This window comes from Aulostomus chinensis, chromosome 11, assembly GCF_037954235.1.
Source record: "Aulostomus chinensis isolate RoL2024-O1b breed Wild chromosome 11, RoL_Achi_v1.0, whole genome shotgun sequence".
NCBI lineage: Eukaryota > Metazoa > Chordata > Actinopteri > Syngnathiformes > Aulostomidae > Aulostomus > Aulostomus chinensis.
In genome coordinates this window covers 146919-170341 of record NC_141330.1, presented here as the reverse complement: position 1 = coordinate 170341, position 23423 = coordinate 146919, and the positions used below count along the sequence as shown (strand labels likewise).

Genomic DNA, 23423 nt, shown 5'->3' with positions numbered 1-23423 from the left:
GCCTGAAACATGAATCCAACGTCAGAGCCTGAAGGCAAGTCTACCCAAAATCAACTGTTTACACCATCTGAGGACTTAATGGCACAGTGTCATTTATTCTGAACACACACACACACACACACACACACACTCAGCTGATCATGTATGCTCCATCAAGGGGGAGATGGGCAGGGAAACAGGACCCAAGTGCAGACAGCAGGGGTTCAATATGAAGTATTTAATCAAAAGGAAAAGTTACAGCACAAGGGATACAAAGTTCAATGGAAGAAAACAAAGTATCAAACAAAGGGGTGAACAGGCCTCAGTCCTGGACGTGTACAAAGTAACAACAAAACTGAATGAAAAAAAACAAGACTGAGAACTAGACTTACAAGACCTTGAGGAGCTGGGAACATGGCGTGGGAACGAGACATGACAATGACAAAACCAAGCACAAACACAATGATCCAACCAGAGACAATGGGAGACACAGAGGATAAATGCGCTGGGGGAAATGAGACACAGGTGGTGCATTGGTCCCACATCGCTTCTCACCTTAAATCTCATGTTCTGTTTCTTCATTTTCCAGAGCTTTAATTGCATGACATTGACATGTTTGCGATTTTTGCTACATAATTAAAGATTTGCTGATGATTGATATTATGTGTGTGTGTGTGTGTGTGTGTGTGTGTGTGTTCTCAGATCATCTCTCAGAGGAAACTCGTCAAAGCACTTCTCAGACCGGGAGGCATTGTGGGAAGAGTCATCATCACTGTGAGCAATACACCATCCTTGTGACCCGTGATTGTCTCTGTCACAACTTTCACACAAACACGCCAGTGTAGAATTTACAGCTTTGTGGGACTGTTTAAGAACCCCAGTGGCCAGGCGACACACATTACACAGCTTCAACATGTGCTTATCATGCAGAAGCTGGTGTACAGATGAAACACAACAAACCTAACAACAAGCACATGGAAGACATTTTTATACGCTGCGAACGTAACTGCAACACCGAGCTAATTAATGACCTCATATCAAAAGCTCTAAAGTGCCACCAAGCCACTTTTTCACCACTGCCTCTCTTCTTGCATAATATTCAGTGTTTCGGCCTTTTGGAAATCTGCTTCCAGATCACAGCTGAAGAGTTGACGGGCAATGACGACTACATCGAGCTTTCCTTCAGCGCCAGGAAGCTGGATGACAAGGTAGAGCTAGTCCTTTCCACTCTTCACCTGAGACGAGGTCGCTTTTGAAATAGCAATACATTGGTTACAAATGGACTCTGAACGCTACATGCTCCCTTTTGGCAATTCTGAAGTTGCAACTTGAAGATCACTCACTCACTTCCCAGCCAATCAAACACACCTGCAGTCACACTTAACTGGCTGCACCTGGATATTCACTCGAGAAGCCTCAGTGTCTCAGTGCTTGTTCGTGATGACCAGTGCTCCACATCAACTCCCTGGGAACCGAACAGCAATCTGTCCCTGGATTCCTAGTTCTGTTTCTGGCCCTAGACTTTCAGTTGTGACTTTGGCCCTGGAGTTTCTGTGTAACTGACTGTGTGCTGCTGAGTGAGTTCCCGTTTGTGAAGATTAACTGCCTGTTGTCTCAGTGTGGAACCTTCAGAGAGGTGAACTGAAGGACCAGGTACCTGCCTCTCTGTGGGCTCACCAGTGAGTTCATGTTTTTTTCAGACTTTGCCATTCTCCCTTGTCCTAAGAAGAAACTGTTACTCACCTACACCGTAAGCTGATACCTTTTGCCTCACTGACTTTATTCCTGCTGCTTTCTGTCAGAACTGCACTTTCCAAGACAGAAGAGCAAAGAAAATGAGCTGTAGACTTTCTCAAGTGTTAATTAAAGTCATTACCATTTGGGATCATTTGTCCATATGCTCCCTCTTAGTCCAAACCGACCTGTCCAAGTCCCTTTTTACCTTGGCCATACCTAAGCTCTGTGTTCCCAGGATTCCTTATAAATATTGATGAAATTTGATAAGATATCACTTATGTAGAGGAACAACTAATTTGTTACTTCTGACATTGTATTTCTTTGGTGGAGGTTTAACCTAGTGACCTCTAGTCTCATTAAATCTTTTAATCAATGTCAGTTTCATCATGATGAACATTAATTTTCTGCATCTTTAGATGTCCTCAGACAGGAAGTGACAGGTGGAAGAAGGCAGTCCTTGAAGTGTTGGACAAATTGTGACCAAAGATAATGTTTAGGTTGTCGCAGTTCAGCCTGACATATCAGGTTCCCATTCTTTGACTGTCGGAGACTGCTGGAGAATGAGCTGCTCGTCAAGGCAGAGAAATGCAAGTTTCACGTAACATGGGCTAAATATCCAAGTTTTATTATGAAGATTTGGAAGAAGATTAGATCGAACCCATCCAAGGTCCAGACTGTGACCGAAGAGCTAAAAGTAACCTCTCGGAAGCAGGTACAGAACTTACTGTGCCTTGCAGACTTCTGCCCATGTTGTGTCAGAGATTCAGTAAGATTGTGCTTCCCCTAACTAAACTCATGTCCATCTCATTCCACTTTTTTTTTTACTCCTGAGGCTGAAGCTTCTTTCTTCCATTTAAAGAAACTGTTCATAATTGTGGACTGTTTCTCAAAATGTATTCTCCTTGTTCCCCAACCCAAACTCCCCTCACCCACAGAGACGGCAGACATCCTTTTGACAACTCTCTGAGTGCATGAGACTCCCTTGATTATGTCTAAGAACGCCAATTCACCTCCTGAGTCTGGAAAGCTTTTTGTCAGGCACTGGGGGGCATGACCAGCCTCGTGTTGTTATGCTGCACAGACTAATGGGCAAATGGAGCGCTCCAACCAGGAACTGGAGACAGCTCCTAGATGTGACTGCCAGACCCCCCCTCCTCCTGGAGCTCTCATCTTCACTGGATTGACAACGCACACAACTCATTGAGCCACTCTGCTACTGTTATGACTCCCTTCATCTGTAGTGCGTAGCCCTTGGATTCCATCCGCCTTTTGTCCCTGTGTAGGAGTGGGATGTTGCTGCAACACTGGTCAAACACTACACCTTCAGTGCTGCTGGAGGATATGGAATGAGACTAGGGCTCCTATCCTCTGTTCAGCAAACCCATTGTGGTGGACTGATTCACACTTCCTCACAGCTCCCCTCATGGGATCTTCCCATACAAGTTGGCACCAAAATAGAAGACGCTTTATTGTCAATGAACAGGAATACAACAAAATTTCGTGTTGCAGCATCACTTTTTTTAAGCAGCTACATGACACATTTATTAAAATGTGTTTAAAAAGAGGAAAGGTAGTAAAATAGTAGTAAAAATAATAGGGTCTTTGCCTGAAGTACCTTCAAAGTATCCTAAGTAAAGTGCAGTTAAAAATGCTGCATATATAAATATGACATAAATAGTATAAATAGCAAGTTGTGCAGAAGTCTGTTGGCTGGGACATAGTGGTGTGTGTGTGTGTGTGTGTGTGTGTGTGTGTGTGGGGGGGGGGGGGGTCATGAGCCCTGCAGCAGTCTTCACAGCCATGGGGAAGAAGCTGTTCTTGAACTGGGTGGTGCAGCTCTCATGACTCTGAGTCTACCAGACGGGGGGCTGGAGGAGAGGGAGTGTCCTGGGTGGGCAGGGTTGTCCTGGGTGGGCAGGGTTGTCCTGGATCTTTGTGGCCCGTCAAGGGAGAAAGTTGGAGTGAATCTCTTCCAGGCGTGGGAGTGGGTAACCGATGATCCACTATGCAGTCTTGATGACCCCCTGCAGTTGTTTCTTCTTGGATGTGGTGCAGCCGGCATACCACACCGTACATCCGTAGGTCAACACACTCTGTATTGTGCAGCGGTAAAAGTTTTTGAGCAGAGGTGGAGGGAGTTTGTTCCTCCTCAGCATTCTCAGAAAGAAAAGATGCTGCTGGGCCTTTTTGATAATGTGGGTGGAGTTCACAGTCCAGCTCAGGTCCTCTGAGATTTGCAGGCCCAGAAACTTGAAGCTTCTGACCCGTTCCACTTGGTGCCTGTTGATGTTCAGGCCTGAGTGCAGCCTGGTCCTTGTCCTCCGGAAGTCTATTTCTTTTGTCTCTTTGGTGTTGAGGTGATTGTCACTGAACCAGTCCAACAATAGTTGTGTCATCAGCAAATTTGATGTTGGAGCCGTGGGTGGCGATGCAATCATGGGTGTACAATGTGTACAGGACTGGACTGAGAACACCGCCCTGTGTAACACCCATATTGAAGATGATGGTGGAGGATGTGGAGGTGCCCATCCTGACATGCTGGGGTCTTTTCGGCAGGAAGTCCTTGATCCGCAGACGGAGAGAGGGTCCAAGCTGCAGTGTTGATGGAGATGGCGTTGTCTTTGGATCTGTTGGACCTGTAGGTGAACTGATGTTGGTCAAAGCCAGGTGGGATGTGGGCCTTGACATGCTGCAGCACCAGTCTCTCCATACATTACATAATCACCAGTGCCAGGGCCACAGGTCAGTAATCATTCAACCCTGTGATGGCAGAGGATTTGGGCACAGGGATTATGGTGGCAGCTTTTAGGCAGGTGGGGACTGTGGCCTGCTGCAGTGAATGGTTGAAGATGGTGGTGAGTACAGCAGCAAGCTGACGGGCACATGATTTCAGCACCCCCCCGGTACTCTGTCTGGTCCTGCTGCTTTGCTGGTGTCAGTGCCTTGCAGAACCCGCAGCTCCTGGTGTTGATGGATCGTGGGGGCTGGTCATGCTCTGATGGTATCAGCTGTGTGTCCTCAGCTTGTCTGCTGTCCTTTTCAAAGCAAGAGTGGAAGAGGGGGGGGGGTGATGTGGGATTGTCTGTAGTCTGTGATGTTCTGGATGCCTTTCCTCATCCAGCCAGGGTTGTTTTCCCTGACATTGACCTATCTGCTCTTAGAACTTTGTTTTAGCAGCCTTGGTGCCTTTGTCCAGGTCTAGCCCTCCTGTACGCCTCCCTGTCTCCTGACCTCAGTGCTGAGTCCCAGGTCTGGAGTAGTGCTCTGATGTGGGTGTTGAACCAGGGTTTTGGGTTGGGGAATATTTTCACCAGTTTCCTTCTCATTACATTGTTCATGCAGAAACTGATGTACGATAGTATGGAGGTGGTGTGGAGCTCAATGTCTGGTTCCTCAAAGAGCTCCCATATGGTATCCTCAAAACACTCCTGCAGGGATAGTGTGGCCTCCTCAGTCCAGCGCTGCATGGTCTTGGACTGTAGCTTAGACCTGCAGATGACGGGCTTGTTAGCTGGTGTAAGGAACAGGGAAAGATGGTCTGAGTGTCCGAGGTGTGGGGAAGGGCGTGCTTTGGAGGCTCCAGGGATGCTGGTGTAGACCTGGTTTAGTGTTCTGCCCTTTCTGGTTTTAATGTCCACATTCTTGTAAAATCTGGGGCATAGCACAGTCTTGAAATTGGTGTGGTTTAAGTCCCCAGTCATAATGAAAAAGCCCTCTGGGTGTTTGTTCTGCTGCCTGCTGATGCTGTTCTGCAGTCTATTCATAACTGCTTTAGCATTAGCTTGTGGGTGGATTTACACAGCAGCTACAAACACATGAGTGATTTTCCTGGGCAGAAAAAAAGGTTGGCACTTTCACAGTAAAAACTCAAGGTCTGGACAGCAGTGTCTTTCCATGAAGGAAGTGTCCATGCGCCAGCTGTTGTTAACATAGACACACACCTCCTCCTCTTCTCTTACCAGAGTCTGATGTGCAGTCTGCCCAGAAGATTGATTGATTACTGCAACTCTCTTCTGGCAGGCCTCCCTGCAGGCTCATTCAAGCCTCTGCAGATGATCCAGAATGCAGCAGCACGTCTGGTCTTCAACCAGCCCAAAAGGGCACATGTCACCCCGCTGCTGGTTTCTCTTCACTGGCTTCCAGTGGCAGCCAGGGTCAAATTCAAGGCACTTCTCTTGGCTCACAAAACAATCACAAGAACGGCTCCAGCCTACCTGGAATCCCTGATCCAGGTCTACTCTCCTTCTTGCCCACTACGCTCTGCATGCCAGACGCCTGGTGCTTCCAGCCCAGCACTGCTCCAAATCCCTAGCCAGACTCTTCTCTTCTGTTGTTCCCAAATGGTGGAACGAACTACCGAACTCTGTGCGTTCTGCTGAGTCCCTTTCTACTTTTAAGAGACAATTGAAGACTCAATTGTTCAGAGAGCACCGAGGCACTGAACCTGACTCTGCTCCTCTTTGTCCTGTGGGGTAGAATCAGTCAGAGGGTCCAAGACCCAGCACTTAGTGATTAAGTAGCACTAACTGGGTTGTCATGTTGTATGTTTGTCGGGGGGGGGGGGGGGGGCGACACTTCTTCTGCCACTAGATGGCAGTACCTGTGACCAAATCACAACTGAAGCACTTTTGCGCTTCCTATGGACTTTTCCTTAATTAAGTCTAAATTCTTCCTTGTGTTGTACGTCGCTTTGGACAAAAGCGTCTGCTAAATGAAATTGTAGAATTGTAGAAGATTGTACGGCCTGCTAACTCCACAGCCAGGTCCAGGATGTTTTCATACAGCCAGGTCTCCGTTATACCTGGAATGCAGCTGTCTAGCTGGTTGTTAACGTCCCGTAGTTTCATCTCGTCCATCTTGTCTTGGGAGTGGACGTTGGCAAGAAAAACGCTTGTCACCGATGGTTTATGTGGTGTAGAGGTTAGCGTAGCTCTGATGCTGGCTCGACGCCTCGTCTCTGTTCGTTCTCGCTGGCGTATCCTGTCTGGGAATGAGTCAAGCCCCTCCAGGGTCCAGCCGGTCCAGTGTTGTTTTAGGCAGATAAGTTCAGTTCATGTGTAAGTCCTTCTCCGTGTGTAGCTACAAATTAAGGAGGAGCACCGGGTCACTTTGTCTACTTGCGCCACCATCTTGGATTCTAAAACACCTGTGTGTCCTTAATGAGTTCCCCTGAGTTGTCTGTGGCTTGGTTGGGCATCCAATCAGCCATGCCTATAGGAGGGAAGCCAGATGAGTATCCTGGTCACTGAACTAGCCCCTCCTTTGGTTGAAGCACCTTTTCAGGGGGTGGGGCAAAGGCATGATCCTCCCTTGTGCTTCGTTCTGATACAATACGACTGAATCTCACCTGGATTACTAGCTGACATTTGGTTCTCTTTCCGCTTCATCCCTCTTCCTTTCTTAAACCAGTCATTGTGTTTTTTAGGACTTCTTCAGCAAATCAGATCCTTTCCTGGAAATCTACCGTCTGAATGAGGACGCCACATTGCAGCTGGTCTACAGGACTGAGGTACCAACACTGAATCACTGCAACAGAAACCTCACTCATCCATACAATGTAAGTCATCGCTGACCTGTATGGCTCTTAAACAAGGAGCACTAAACAGGGTGTTTATCCCCACCAAGGACTCACATTACCAGCCAAGGAGGCTTCGTTTATTTGGCTGACAGCAGGATTACACAAAATCTTTGAAGTCAATTTTCACCAAACTTGGCGAAGGGGTGGAATCTCAACCATTGGGCTGCTGGTTTGTTTGGGCCCTGATCAAAAACCAGATGGTAAATCTTTTGGTGTGAACATGTGCTTTGTCTTGTTGTCTCAGACTGTCATGAACAACCTGAATCCTGTGTGGAAAACGTTCAAGGTGTCACTCAACTCACTCTGCAGTGGAGACCATGAACGCAAGCTGCAGGTACACACACACTCTTGTATGGGTTAATGGGATGAAATATCCATATGAGGAGCTGCAGCAGCTGATTCATAAAAACAGTCTAGAACATGTGGTCTGAGTGATGGGTTCATGTTCGTTATGAAGTCAGCCAAGCAGTTGCTTATTCGTCCGTCATTACAAACTTAAACTGAGTTTTTATGGACGGTGCAATGTGATGGCAGTAACAAGCATACCTGTTCCGGGGTTAGAGGTTGGGCCCCTGTCAGCAGCACAGATGAGGTCAATGACCATTATAACTCTGGTCTCACCTTTCATGTATTTCTTCAGTGTCAACATTTGTTCAAAAGGCTAAATTGTTCATGTACTGGTATACCACAGAGCTCAATTAAAAACCAGTTGGGTGCTTCGACTGTTCCAATCTGAACAGTATTGGAACCTGTGACTGGAGAATAAACACAAATGTGTATGCAAGTCATGTGCCCACCTGACTTTTGTTGACCTGAAGCATGTTGGTGGTGTGCTGATATGTCCAGAGCTGCAAGAACAGGGAAAAAATTAATTTGGATAAAGAATCATGAGGACACTTCTGATCATCCATATTGGCTGATCGCTGATCAGTTTCACCCATAGGTGTTGGTGATCAGGACACCATAATAAACCAGCTTCCCCTCTGGGATGTTGAACAAGTTTGTCTCTGGTTCCGCAGTGCACTGTGTGGGACTGGGACTCCAATGGGAAACACGACTACATTGGCGAATTCGAGGCCTCGTTCAAAGAGATGAGAGGCGCCATCGATGGGCGACAGGTAAAATTTTCCTTTGGACACAAATCCTGCGTCTGGTCATAGCTTGTTAAACTGGTATTTAGGACAGGACACATTCCCACATCAAGATCAATCAAGTCATCTCAGGTGAGGGATCATGCCCTCTAGTGGTGGCAGTCACTATAGATGATGAAAATGCCTCACTGGCAGGAATTTGGCACCAGTTAAGTTCCTCTTTCCAGTCATGAGTCAACAGTTTTTTTCAAAACAAAACTGAGACATCTTGAACTCTTAAGCTGACAGTCAGTAAGTCTCAGATTCTCGTCTCAGGGGACTTTAGCATCGCTTCTATCTGAGGAGATTTTGGTGATCCATCATTGCTCCTCTTACACGGCAACATATCCAGGTCCTATATGTAGTATCTTGTAGAATTTCCAGTTGTTGTTGGGTTACTGGCTGTATGGATATTGGATACCAACTGAGAAATTCTTGAGTTCCTTTTGCTTTAGTTTGTGATTTGTTTAAATGGTCCAATCCACATACTGATAAATATCAAGCCATATGTAAAGTAGTGAAAGCTGAAGTATTAACTGAACTGTGGTAAATCCTTGAAGACGCTGCTGAAAACACAGAATGTTAATGATATCCCCATAGATGGAGCCAATTAGCAGTGTGTATGCACGACTTTGAGGGCTGCGGAGGCAGCAGGTTAGTTTAGACATGTGATGAAATTACCCGGGATGGATGCTAGCAGCTGTAGCCAAGCTAATGAAGACAGCAGGCAGAGGGGAAAGCTGTTGGACAAAAATGAAGCCGCTGCTAATTAGTTTTCTGTCTCTGCTAATGGCGTTCCACAGGTACTGAGCCTCTGCCACCCAGGAAAATAACAACAGAAGTCTACATCATATTTATTTTACTGTTTGTAGTGATTCAGAGTTACTGCCTGCTTTTCATCCTCGAGAGCATCTCCAGTGTTGTGTGCGTGAGCAACATGAACACACGCGTTGGAAGAAAGTTGTTCATTGGACCCTGTTAGTCTGGAGAAAAGTAGCATGCAAATCAAATCTAACAGCGTGATGAACACAGCTGCAGACACTTGCTGTTTGCTGGCATAATTGTAACATAGTGACATCACAGTGACGTGTTTGACTTCCATCATTTTCTGTGGAAAAAGTGTCTGAGTTGAACATTGATGGACTTTGACGAGCTGCTGTTGTGCATTCACAGGTGCAGTGGCCTTGCATCAACCCCAAGTATAAAGTGAAGAAGAAGGGCTACAAGAACTCTGGCATTGTCATCCTCAACCAGTGCAAGGTGACTCCTTTACTCTATGAACGTATTGTTGCAATCAGTAAGGAGAGGAGGGGAGGAGCCTGCTTGTGACGCCATTAGAAAGCGTTTTTGCCGTCAGGCTAACACCTGAGCAGCCTGACTCACCTGCTAGTTCCTGGCACACGGAGCTGAACGGTACTCCGACTTGAGGAATCCTGCTGCTGCTGGTGGGATCCAGACAACATTCAGCCAGGTGACCCCTGAAGATGATGGAATGTGTTGAAGGATGATTCTGTGCAAGACAGACACAGACTGAGGAGGAGGAGCAGCAGGAGCAGGAGGAAGAGATGAGCAGCAAGAGGAGGGTGTCTGTGTGTGAGGAGACAGAATCAGAGCAGGTTAGCAGGCCACATCACTAATGGAGTGCACCAGAACCTCCCTCCTTGCTCCCAGTGCCACCAGCCCGCCTTTCATCAACAGGAGAAACCCTGCCCCCTCACCAACAAAGGGTTCACATCAACATTTGTGTCCCTAATTTTATCCTAATCAGTTCGTTTGGTGTATCTTAACAGCAGCACGCCTCTTCCAGAATGAACAGCTTCTAGAAACGCACACAATCAGCTGATGAGTCATTTCATGTTCTGTTTGTCTCCAGATCATCAAGATGCACTCATTCCTGGATTACATCATGGGGGGCTGTCAGATCCAGTTCACAGTGAGCGCGTGCGCGCACACACACACACACACACACACACACACACACACACACACACACACACACACACACACAAACACACACACACAGGTTAGATTCAGACATTCCTTTTCTTATTCTCATTAGGACAAAACACCTCCTGGTTTCTCAGGAGAGTTGGGATGTTGCCATGGAAACGGTAACCGTGGCAACACCACCCACCACCCTGGCAGTGTCCTAGTTGGTGCCAGCAGCTCTCGCTTTGCGTTGACCAGTTGAACCTTTCACTAAATGTAACTGGACTGCTGCATCGTCCTGGCCTGACCTGGCGGACTGGTGACATGTGAGAGGAGTGGCTCCAGGAAGTAACAACCCTTGGATCTGTGGTCAGCAGCAGGAAGCCAGCAGGCCTGAACCGGCCCCCAGCAGTAACATCTGCCCTATTGTATTCTTTAGATCGTCTGACTTTTCAGATTAATTTTTAATTTGTTGCTAATATGCAAAAACACAACAAACTTTTCCTGAATTTACTGCTTTTATTCTTGAAAGTGCTAAAGGCAATTCAAGAGATGCTGTTGGTTGTTAATAACCCTCTGAAATAGTCCACGTCTGGTGCGGTTTGAAATCCATCCCACAGCGTCTGTGTATTCACGGAACAAGGTCAACATTTCCATTCATTGAGGGAGGCTCATCAGACGATGTCTTTTGTAATATTCACCACCATTCGGGAGCTTATTTAAACAATTTCTGATGATATGAGCTCATAGAGAGAAATTATGATTATTCTGGGTTTATTGAACATCTTTGGTGGTTTGTCAGGAACAACCTGAGGAACAGACCCAGTCTGGGTCATTGGGATTTCTCTCGTCTTTTAATGTCTGACTGTGAAACACAGGGAAAGTGTTGCTGCTGCACTGTTCACTCTGAAAGGTTCAGCTCTCTCACACATCAGCTGATCTCGCTCTCTGTCTCTCTGTCTCTCTCTCTCTCTTTGAGTGGAACCCTTGAGCAAGACATTCATGTGTAATAAACTGTCATGGGTAAACTCGTGGATTCATTCCAGTTGCAACATTTTTAATGTGTTAATTCATTTGGATATATCGCAAAAAAAAACACTTCATGGGGAGAGGGTCACTGATGCAGAGGAATATAAGACTTACAGTTAATTTGTCAAATACTGTTGGAATGAGTCTGGCTCTGTGTGTCAAGGAAAGAATTGTTCTCAACGTTAATGATTCACACTGAGAAATCACAATGTGGGAACAGCAAATGAACCCAAGTGTTGATGGTGTTTCTCTGCGTTTCCTCCTCCTCGGCTTGGCATGGAGCAAGTTGATGAGGGCACCAGCATCAACAGAACGTGCATTATAAGGTCTTCTTGTGGAAATGAGAACTTTTCATCATGTTTTCCATCACTGGCACACAATTTCTTTAAAACATGAGAAACTGGACAATCAAATTAGTACTGAATTTACAAGAAAAAGGGAGATGCTTAGAACTATTATGAAGCTTTAGTCACTCGTGCTGCAGCAGAATGACCTTTTGAGGACCCTAGACCCCCCTGTTGACAACCCAGGTAATCAACACAATTAAGTGTTTGCATTGTTTCCATGGAGACAAATGACTTTGGACTTCAGTCAACTTCCTCCTCAACAACAATCAACATCTGTAAATGAGATGTCTTCCTGTTGATGACACGTACGGATACATTTTACCCCCCTCATCTGAAATCTGTGGGTCAAACACGTCTCCATGATGACTCAGAAGAGGACTTGTCCCCTAATCAGCCATTTTTTTGGACTGGTGTCTCCTGCCCACATTCAGAGTCACTGAAGTGATCTGCAACAAGAGCAAGTCACACACTGCTAACATGTTGGATTTATTCACTGATGTGACAAAGCACATATTGTGTCTGCCTCCTCTCTGATTGGTTTTCATCTCGCCAGGTAGCCATCGACTTCACAGCATCCAACGGCGATCCTCGAAACAGCTGCTCGCTGCACTACATCCACCCGTACCAGCCCAATGAATACCTGAAAGCTCTGGTGGCTGTGGGAGAGATCTGCCAGGACTACGACAGGTTCGTCCACTTCATCACACAGCAGCCAGTCCGATGAGCACATTAGCAGCTATAGCAGGTTCTTAACACGATGCTTTGTTGTCCTCGTCCTGTTTGTGCTCCGCCCTCAAATGGGTTTCGCTGTTGGTTTTATTCCTTGAGGCTCCACCTTGGCACCCTGAGAAAAAAAATCTTTGAGCTCTCCATCGAATTAGCAGGTGGTGTGCTTCTAGCACCCTACTGGCAACCTACTATGTGGCTCAGGTGGTGGTTCTCGCAAAAATTTTGGCTTTCCTGGCAGGTTCTTTTGACCACTTGGTTTTTCAGAGGAAGGAGCTGTATGACTTGGAGATTGACTGATAGACTGCAGCCACTTTCCTGCAGATGTTGCAGGCAAAGGTGGCACGTTCACGGCAGCACCTCTAGCTTTATCCTAAGCAGCCCGCTCCCAGGAAGCCCCGAGGAATTCGGCCACATTGCTGCTCACATGGAGACGTGCCCCAGAGGAGAACAGTTTACAAAGCTACTGGCAGCAGCAGCCTCCCTACTCCAGTGACAGTCCACAAGGCCCCACTGCCTCCAGTTGGAGTCAGCGGCAGTATTTTTCTCAAACTTGGGCTTTGAAGGTCATAAATATTATTTGGCTTCCATCTTTGCTCATCCCCGCATTACAGTCTGATACCTCACCCAGGATGGGGGTTTGTCTTCCTTGGTACTGGGGGACGGGAATAAGGGGAGTGCAATGGCTCTCTCTCAACATCGAGTGCTCCAACAGGGCCCTACTTTGCAGGTGAGTTTAATCTGCATTTCTCTGACGCTGTTTCCCAGCTATGTTAGCCTTGCTATCAATCCAGCTAGCGGCTGGAACCGGGTATCCCACTCCACAGTGACAGGAGGCAGTTTCTGGGTGGAGGTGCTGCCAGAGTGATTGTCAGGAAGGCTGTTTGTGATGTCTGCTCTTCATCAACCACATCTTATGACTTAAGGCCCCCTCTACCTGGGGGTTTGCTCCTTGACTTCTCAAGGTTGTGTCAAGGACGATTGCCAGAGTGGAGCCTCGAGGGATGAACCAAAAGTGAAGAGGGTTATGTACATACCTGGAGAACTGCAATTACACCCAGTAACATTTAATTTCCTGTTTGATCATGAAGCTCAAAAGGCTACCGACTGAAGTTTAAAGAAGCCATTAGTATACAGGTCTGGGCCTTGGCCACCCAGTGGGCTGTGAAGGGACTGCAGCAGACCAGGGATGCAACATTCTTACCACTGGTGCTTATTAGGGTTGCATGACGTTACTTAGATGCTATTTGGTAAATGAACTAATGGACCCATTTTTATACAGTGCCTTTCCATCTTAGTGGCACTCAAAAGCACTTTGCAGTGTCATCTCATTCACACACACACACACACACACACACAGATGGTGGAGCTGCCTTGCCACCCTGCTCATCAGGAGCAATTACAATTTTGTTTTTCTTTGTGTTGAAGATGCTTGTTGACCCCACCGGCAGTCAATCACAATGGCTATCTTTTTTCTGCTTTCAGTGACAAAATGTTCCCAGCATTTGGCTTTGGAGCTCGCATCCCTCCTGACTACAAGGTAAGTTAAGGGCTCAATTTCAGGGCCCCCCATTGTGCCCTCTGTCAGCAGGGGGGCCAGGCATGCAGCAAGCGCTCCGGCCCTCGCCAATGATGCCATGCAGTGTCTGGAGGCTGTGTTCAACCAAAACCTCATTTGATATTTTGATGGGTTTTTTTTGTCTTACCCACATGTGTTGATCCATGTTACAGGAAAAATGTATGATTGGTAAAGCTTTTTTAATGCAGAAATCTAACACACCGCCTGTTTGCCCCCCAGGTCTCCCATAACTTTGCGGTGAATTTTAATGAGGAGAACCCTGAATGTGCAGGTAAGTTCTGTGATTCATTGGTCTTAGAAAATATTTTAGGTGTATTTCAAACGAGCTGGAAGACAGAACCTTCGATGAGTTCGTGATGAGGAGGAGGAAGAGGAGGAAGGAGATTGATGGAACACCAATGTGTAACCAGCAAGCAGACAACGGTGTCTCCACAGACCTCCAGCTCAGATGGGAAGGTCAAGGTCGATGAGCAAATCCAGTAGACCTCAAGAATCTGTCATAATAATAATAATAATAATAATGATAACAACACCACAGTTGAGTTTTTAGACAGAAACTGAAACATTACTGAAAAACTACAGACATTCATCCATTGTCGATTCCACTTTTCCTGGTCAGGATTGCAAGGGGATGGAGTGAATCCCAGTTGTCACTGGGCGACAGTCACCCTGGACAGGTTGCCAGCACTGAACTAATTTAAACATCATTATTTAATTTCGAAGTAATTCAAAACAGGAACACTGCTTAGTTTTTTTGTAGATTCGTGTGGTTGTGTTTTCCAAACTGTGTATGTCTTAGGCTGCTTTTATATTTGTTGACTTGTCATTGTGTAGCCCGCTCAGCAAGGCTATCATCAGGTTGCTTTAAACCCTCTTGATTTGCTTTTAGCTTCTGTATGCGTCCAATGGACCCGTGAGAGAGAAACCTGCAGTCGCTGAAGGACTCTCACCTGCTGGCTGCTAAAGGCACCGATCAGAGATTCTTAAATAAGACACTGAGCATAATGGTTCCTGTGTGACCTTCAGATGCTAAATCCTCTCTTGTGCTTCTGACTATGCTAGAATATCAACTTTACCGCTTTTCCAGAGACAGACACTTCTGTGCCACTTCTTCCTCTTGCCTGGCATCATTGTGCAGGAAAAGCTGGAAACATTTTCTTTGTTTTCAGTCTGAAGGGAATGAACGTTTAAAGTGCTGAGGAAACCAGAGGCTGAACTACAAATCAGGCTGATACTGCTGGTCTAAGTAGGAAGGAAAGTGTCACGATCCTTGTCTGGATTTCCTGTTTTGTTTTGTAGTTCGTGTCCTGTCTTCCTGTGCTCCCTTCTGTGATTACCTCATCTGTCTCACCTGTGATTTTTGCACCACCTGTGTCTCATTTCCTTGTGCATTTAACCTCTGTTTCGCATTGCCTGGCTTGATTCATTCTCACTCTTGCGGTTTTTGTCACAGTCCTTGTCATGGTCATTCTTGTCTTGTTCCCTGCTCCTCTGTGTTCCCCAGTATGTTTTTAGTTTCCAGTGTTTTTTAGTTATCGGTTTGTTTGTACTTTGTATCTGTCCAGGACTTAGGCCTGCTGACCCCTTTTGTTGAAACTTTGTTTTTTCCCTTCCCTTGAACTTTGAACCTCTCTGAGTTGTACTTTACCTTTTTTGTTAATAAATACTTTTGTTGAACTCCCCCGTGGCTGCTGTCAGCACTTGGGTCTTGTTTTCCCCTGTAAACCTTGACAGGAAGTCTGACTAGTCAAAGCACGCAAACAAGTGTAAGCAGTATCATTAACATTCTCATCTGTATAACCACGAAAACCAGCCCCACAAGGACTGCTAGTTTAACTGGTCCATCCATGAAAACTAGTTTAACTAGTGTTACCACACAAACCTAGAAAGTAGGAAAGAAAAGCAGCCAAACTGGCAGAAGGTAAACTGTTTTGAATTGTTCAAGCTGGTGTTTTATCATGTTAAGATCTTCTAAAGACAGTTACTTTAGTTTTGCAACCCTGCACACGTTCAGTACTGAGAATGTCACCATTAGCAGCAAGATGTTGGTCCTTGCTGACAGTTTACATGAGCAGCATTTATTTCAGGTATCCAGGGTGTAGTAGAGGCCTACCAGGCCTGCCTCCCAAAGCTGCAGCTCTATGGGCCCACCAACATCGCGCCCATCATCCAGAAGGTTGCCAACTCTGCCTCACAGGAGGTCCACACCAGAGAGGCCATGGTGAGAGACCCAGCTCTGAGCACATTAAACAGGTCTCGACTCCTTTGACTGTCCCTGTGGTTTCTATATCATCCGTCTCTCAGCAATACTTCATCCTACTGATCTTGACGGATGGCGTCATCACCGACATGGCCGACACACGGGAGGCCATAGTCCGGGCCTCCCACCTCCCCATGTCTGTCATTATTGTTGGCATTGGCAATGCTGACTTCACTGACATGCAGATGCTGGATGGGGATGATGGGATCCTGCGCTCACCCAAAGGAGAGCCCGTCCTCCGGGACATTGTCCAATTTGTTCCCTTTCGCAACTTCAAGCATGTGAGTTAAAAAAGATTATATAGGAGACATGAACTCTCAAATGTTTTTATCAAGCTGATGATTAAAATATATTAACTGTAATTGTTACAAGAACTTCATTGTGGAGGTGGAACAATCCCATTGATTGATGGGGGGAACCATGGAAATGACCACTTCCTGTTGGACTCCCTTACATGGTCACATTCTGTTAAACTTCAAACGCACCTAATCCCTGACACGCTAACTTCCTGGAGGACTACAAACATTCCTCATCCCTGACATGATCACTTCCTGTGGGACTACATACTTAACTAGACCGATTAAAAGCATTTAAATGTGTTTCTAAAAAATTGCCTTTGCTGTAGCAACCTGATTTATTACCCCTCTGGATCAGTGCTCAGATGACCTACTCTTGGCGGTTGAGGAGAAAATGTTGGAAGAGGCTTTCATGATATTCTTGCAGTGCAGCAGCGAGCAGCTCTGATTGTTTCTAAGTGCGAAACATGGACTCTAGCTGGCATAATAATGTGAAACCTTTCAACCTGATCATAGAATGAAAGTGTGAGTAATGCTGAAATAACAGAGTGACTGAGCAGGGTGAGAAACCAATAAGAGGAGATGTGATTGAGAGGGAGGCAGAGAGAATATTGGACGTGGAGGAGGATGAGATGGAGTTGTTGAAGAAATGAGTTTTCCGACTGTAAGAAGCCAATCTTTGCTCAAGTGGGTTATGTTTTATTTCTCTCAAATGCATTTTCAGTCGTAAAGAAGTCTCAAGGTTAGTGGCTTGACTGCACAGCCCAGATTAATCTTCCCTGAGTACAGTTTCCCTCCTGGGTTCATCAGTGTGATTGATTACACTTTCTGTCTTTGGCCCCAAAAGGAAAAAAAATAATTTGACAGCAGTAGAAGGAAGCTGAGAAGAGCTTAGAGGACAGAATCTGAAACAGGCTCCAAGAGACCTGACAATAGATGGATCAGGTAGTGGCAGTGACCGAGCCAAAAGAGGATGAGGTGGTGACGACCCAACATCTGTCACGGTGGCTGTCCAGCAGACCGCAGCATTGCCATCCCACCTGCTGCAGGAACAGGATGGGGTGACTGTGGCTTAGAATTCACAGCCAAGCCTGTCTCTGGAGGTGGCTGCGGTGGCTTAGTGCATCCAGCTGGAACTGGAGCAAAAGTCTCTAGGGGTACATCAAGCCTCTGGGGGAGGAAATACAGTCATTGGGGGGTGAGCCTTTCCACCCTGCCTGAAGGAGGATGGGGATTTATAGCCAGCCATGTTTCCTCAAAGATGGACCAATGGTAGGACAGTGCCTGTCTTTGAACAATGCGAAAGTCTGCTTGTAGTAGTACTGTAGGTGGTATTTCTGCTGGATCCATTTCTGTTCAGTTTGTACTGTTGGGTTGTTGGTGGAGCTGAACCCAAACAAGGAGACCAGAACAGGCTGGGACTCTACAGTGGAGAGTCGTGACTGGGAACATTCTGAAACATTCAAGTTGGAGCGATCCTGGTGGAATCTGGATGAGGAATGGAGAAAATAAAAATGAAGGAGGACTGAACTCCAGGAAAATATAGTTTGTTTACAAGATGCAACTTTGCGGATTTTGTTTTTATTTTTTAAATGTTTCAGAGAAACAAACATTATAAATCTATATTATGGTTACACAGAGGTGAGCCATCTTTTATGCTGTCAGATGCAGTGAGGCCTGCACGGATCTCTACATAGGGGAAACCAAACAGCCCCTCAACAAGCGCATGGCCCAACATAGAAGAGCCAACTCTGGAGGACAGGACTCAGCGGTTTTCCTCCACCTCAAGGAGGAAAGCCACTCCTTCCAGGACGACCATGTCCAAATCCTCGACAGAGAGGACAGATGGTTTGAAAGAGGAGTTAAAGAAGCCATCCACGTCAGGATAGAGAAACCATCTTTGAACAGAGGAGGTGGACTGCGACATTTCCTTTCACCTATTTACAACCAAGTCCTTTCAAAGCTTCCCCAAAGAGTTCAGCTGAAAGACCCATGTGGAACGGCTGATGCCAGCACAGCCCATTAGCATCTGAGTGGTCGGTGAAACTCCCTAACGACCACCCCTGAAACTCCCTGACACCGCACAACGACTGTCGTTTGGGGAGGCCAGGTGAGTCTCGGGAGGGTCGTTTCCACCACAATAGCACTGACCACTCCCACATAGGTTTATAAGCTGGAGTTTCCACACTCTTCACTAGAACTGAAGAAGCCTCTCGGATGAGAGGTGAAACGTCTTCAAGATAAACTTACGTCCAGTTGACCAGATTTTACTTCGCTTCGATCTTTTATGCAAGTCCTACTGTTTAGCATGCTGACGTTGTGTTTTGTCTAAATGTTACTGTAAAAGGCACCTGTCTTTGCAGTGAGCAACAGCCATCCTTTTCATACCATATCCTGATGCTTCCTCTGTCTCCATCCCCTCAGGCGTCCCCAGCTGCACTGGCAAAGACTGTGCTAGCAGAAGTGCCCAACCAGGTGGTTGACTACTACAACAGCAAGGGCATCAAGCCCAAAGTACCCAGCGAGTACCAGTCTTCCAGGCCGTTTGGCCCCTGAGACAGCACAAGGCCTCCTGAGACTGAGACAAATGTTTACGTCTTTTCTTCTTTGTTAATAAAGGTGCTAAAGGTGCTACACGTAGCGTTTGACCACAGATATTTGTGATGTTGATAACATTTATGTGACGACTACGGCCTGATATTCATATCTATTTGCAGCACAAACTCAGATACATGTTGCAGCTATTGTGGCAAGCTCATGGACCTGCCAATGTCAGGAGAGGTTGCTGTTGATATCCTGATGTTTACGTTGATGATTTCAATGCAGCCACCAGTCATGACCTCAGCAAAATAGGAGACAGAATTTTCATTTGAATAAATCAAACTAGTCAGCTACCTTAAGAAGCTGGTGTGGCTGGTTAGCAGTATCATGTTACTGCTTAACCTGTTTTAGTGCTTAGCTTGTTAGCCACCAGCCTCGCTAATATTCAGCACACTGCATAACCTACAGAATGAAGGAGCTTGGGGTAGGCTATTTTCAGATTTTGTACTTGTGTTTAATGGACATCTCCAATTTACGATTCAAGCACATGAGGGATGGGAGGAGTTATATCTCTGATGGGCAGCGAGCATGTCGGACAAATTGCGAAGATGGACATAAAGATATGATGTAAAAGAAAGCTGCAACTGAAGAGGTCTAAGTCTACAACTGGCGACTGTTATTACCGTCTGACAGGCGGATGAAACATTGCTTTTTATTAAAAAAAACTGATAATGTTGCAGTGTGACAGAACTTTCAATATGTTCTACTTCTATAGTCTTCCATGTCAAGTCAGGTTTATTATGACGCTAATGAGGCTAATAGTCACATAGCAACATAAATGCTGCTGACTCAATGTCCCTCCCAGGCTGCTGAACTCCATCAAGCTAGCACTGCTCATGCTCCTCACCTATCCTAGGGGGACCAAATGTCCTGTTTTCCCAGGACGTCGTGTTTTCGTGTCCTCATTATTTTGTATTATAACAATTTTCTAACCCTACAGAGGAGGCATACTTTAAATGTATCGAAATTAAAAGGCATCTTTGAGTAAATTTTGAGTGTCATTTGACTCTCTTTATGATGTGAACAGACATTATACAGAAATAAGAAACCTTATTTCAGTTGTGGTCTCTTATGTAAGTTTCCTGTCAACAATTGCTGAGTGTAGCACCTTTAGCATCTGTGGTGCATGCGTGGCCTAGAGACGCTCACGAGTGTGAGCAGATTGTGATGTTCTGGAATGTTTTTGACGATGCGTTACGCACATTAATAACACTGACCAGTAACCCAAGCCCTGCTTACCTGCCAACAGCATGACAAGAAACCTACTCTCAACTTCTGCATTGTTTTTATAAGAGTTGATTGAGATTTTGCTAAATTTTATTAGGTTCATATATGGTAAAGTGTTTGGATGTGTGCCTTCACATGTTTGCATCCTCTGCTGTTTTTACTAAAGGTGAGGCAGATGCATGAGCTGTTGTTTTGCATGCAAATCTCCATGCATTCAGTTCTTGTGGTTTGTTTCCTGGTATTGAATCAATAGATTCTAATGATGTTTACAGTGTAGCGAACCAGGGGGCAGGGTTACTCTCAAGCATGTTGACATGTAAACTCTAATGTGAGTTAAAAGCACAACCTGAGTGTCTTTGTGGAGATTTTTAAATTATGCTGGTAGATTTTAGTCACGTTGTGCCACAACACCTGCCCATCCGCTTCTGTCTGGGAAAACTTCTTGTTTGTTCTGTCAGATGCTTTTATTTTTGGACTCTTGAAAAACCCCATCTGGTGTGGAAAGTCTAGCTTAACCATCCCTTTATTTTTCAGGAATCATAGCTACATCTACATGGACACAAATTTACTCTACGATTCACAAAAAGACAATATTCAAAATCTGAATTGGAGTCATGAAACCAGCCTGGCAGCATTTCCCAAATTTGCCTTTTTCAGAATTTAATATTTTCCAGGTGAGATGTTGGATATAAGCCGATGGCAGACAGGTTTGAGGAGCATTCTGGGGGCATGAACACAGCATTTTCATATAACAAAGTAAGAAAGAGTAGAATAACACGACAGCACAAGAAGGAGACAAAGGTTTGTTGTTGTTATTCAGCTAACAGCCTTGTCAGAATATTATCATTTTCTGAATAGGAGAAAATTCTGGAATAATAGTGCAATATTGGGTGCATGCCAGCATAGTCACAAGAGATCTGGGTTGTTTTGACACGAGGCTAACACATCAAGCTCCCAGAGCGTATGACCACAGCTAGACCAGACCAGACCAGACCAGACCAGACCTCCATCCATCCATCCACCCATCCATGGAGATGAATAAAGGATTCGTTCTATACTCACAAACCAGTGGATGGGGCATTGAGGCATGTGAGACTGGTCCTTGAGCGTGAGGAGGGAGGGCTTGCCTATCTGAGGAGATACTGGAGCATGAATGGGTGATCAAGTGAATGTTGTTGAAGATCATAGTGTGTGTTGGAGATGGACCAGTTGATGAAGGTGGCCTGGTCAGATGAGTCACCCGGTTTACTTGAGGAAGACCAGGCACCATGTCTTTTGTTGAGACAACTAGCTGAACACTGCCCATGTCAGTCAGGGTCTGAATGCTTCTCTCACAGAGACTGGGGACCTTCTCAGAGTTGCTGGTTGTTCTTGAGAGTGTAAAAACACATTTGTCCTGAGGACGACCCTTGGGCAGTGTGCAGCACTGGTGAAGGGGTACACATGTCCCAACAGCAGGCACACTGTAGCCAAATCACCATGGAAATGTCTTTGAATTTTTTCATGTTTGTCAGTGCACATATTTACGGGTGCTGAATGTGCGAATAGCATTGCTCGGGACGTCCATTTTGTTTCACAATGGAGGCCAATTGGGAAATTTTTCTGGAAATTGACTGTTAAACTGGGGAGGCCCGGTGGAGCAGTGGTCCTCACTGTGGCCCCCATCAAGAAGGTTGTGGGTGGAGCCCCAGCTGCAGCACGGGATCTTTCTGGGTGAGTCTCCATGTTCTCCCTGTTCCTGCTGGGTTCTCTCTGGTACTCCAGCTTCCTCCACAGTCCAAAGACATCAAGAGGGACCAGGTTAATCCAGACTCTAAATTGACCGTAGGCGTGGCTGGGAGAGCCAATGCTTGTCTGTCTCTATGTGTTGGCCCTGCCATGGACTGGTGACCTGTCCAGGGGGAAGGTTGCTGGGATAGGCTCCACCCCCACCACCCTGAACAGGAGGAGAGGGGGAAGATGGAGGGATGATGGAGGGATGGATGGATGGATGGATGATGGATGGATGGCTGGATGATGGATGATGGATGGATGATGGATGGATGGATGGATGATGGATGGAGGGATGGATTGATGGATGAGGGATGATGGATGGATGGATGATGGATGGAGGGATGGATTGATGGATGATGGATGGATGATGGCTAGATGATGGATGGATGATGGCTGGATGATGGATGGATGGATGGATGGATGGATGGATGATGGATGGATGATGGCTAGATGATGGATGGATGATGGATGATGGCTAGATGATGGATGGATGATGGCTAGATGATGGATGGATGATGGATGATGGCTGGATGATGGATGGATGGATGGATGGATGGATGATGGATGGATGATGGCTAGATGATGGATGGATGATGGCTAGATGATGGATGGATGATGGATGATGGCTAGATGATGGATGGCTGATGGCTAGATGATGGATGGATGATGGATGATGGCAAGATGATGGCTAGATGATGGCTGGATGATGGATGGATGGATGGATGGATGGATGATGGATGGATGGATGGATGATGGATGGATGATGGATGGATGGATGGATGATGGATGGATGATGGATGGATGATGGATGGATGGATGATGGATGGACTATTAAACTGCAAAGGGTGTTGGACTTAAATCCAGCCAATTTTTTTTTTGGAGGAGCTTGGAAAATTTGTCTGATCCCTAGATGACACCTTGGGACACTTCCAGGCTTCATGGAGTTGATGATTTATCATTGTGGCTGATTGGTTTTCATACTTCATGTAACATTTCCAGAGGGTCAAGGAATTTATGATATGCTGAATGATTTTTTTTTTTAACCTTATCCATTGACCAGACAATGGGTTTCAGCATCAGACTCGTGTGGACTGTTGGTCAGATCTGGTGGCAGCAGGATCTCAGCTCCTCTGGTGGCTTCAAGATGTTTTCTCAGGCTAAATGAGGGAAACCTCCCACTTCTTCTGCATGTTCTTGATCCACCTGAAATAATTCAGGTTTTCATCTTGTCG

At 46.0% G+C, this 23423-nt stretch overlaps 1 protein-coding gene across 2 annotated transcripts in view; it reads left to right on the top strand.

The window, feature by feature from the left end:
* cpne4a (copine IVa) overlaps positions 1–19230 on the top strand; it is a 43262-nt gene extending 24032 nt beyond the window's left edge. The window contains exons 4-16 of one of the 2 annotated variants that reach the window (XM_086217439.1): positions 682–753; positions 1113–1187; positions 7142–7225; positions 7539–7628; positions 8314–8412; positions 9598–9684; positions 10298–10357; positions 12283–12416; positions 13941–13995; positions 14254–14305; positions 16110–16255; positions 16339–16575; positions 19015–19230. In XM_086217439.1, the coding sequence (XP_086073565.1) occupies positions 682–753; positions 1113–1187; positions 7142–7225; positions 7539–7628; positions 8314–8412; positions 9598–9684; positions 10298–10357; positions 12283–12416; positions 13941–13995; positions 14254–14305; positions 16110–16255; positions 16339–16575; positions 19015–19146 (1323 nt within the window). In that variant the 3' untranslated portion in view covers positions 19147–19230. The remainder of the gene's footprint in view (positions 1–681; positions 754–1112; positions 1188–7141; positions 7226–7538; positions 7629–8313; positions 8413–9597; positions 9685–10297; positions 10358–12282; positions 12417–13940; positions 13996–14253; positions 14306–16109; positions 16256–16338; positions 16576–19014) is intronic. The other variant, XM_086217440.1, reaches the window with a different exon arrangement.
* Positions 19231–23423: the final 4193 nt, after the last annotated feature.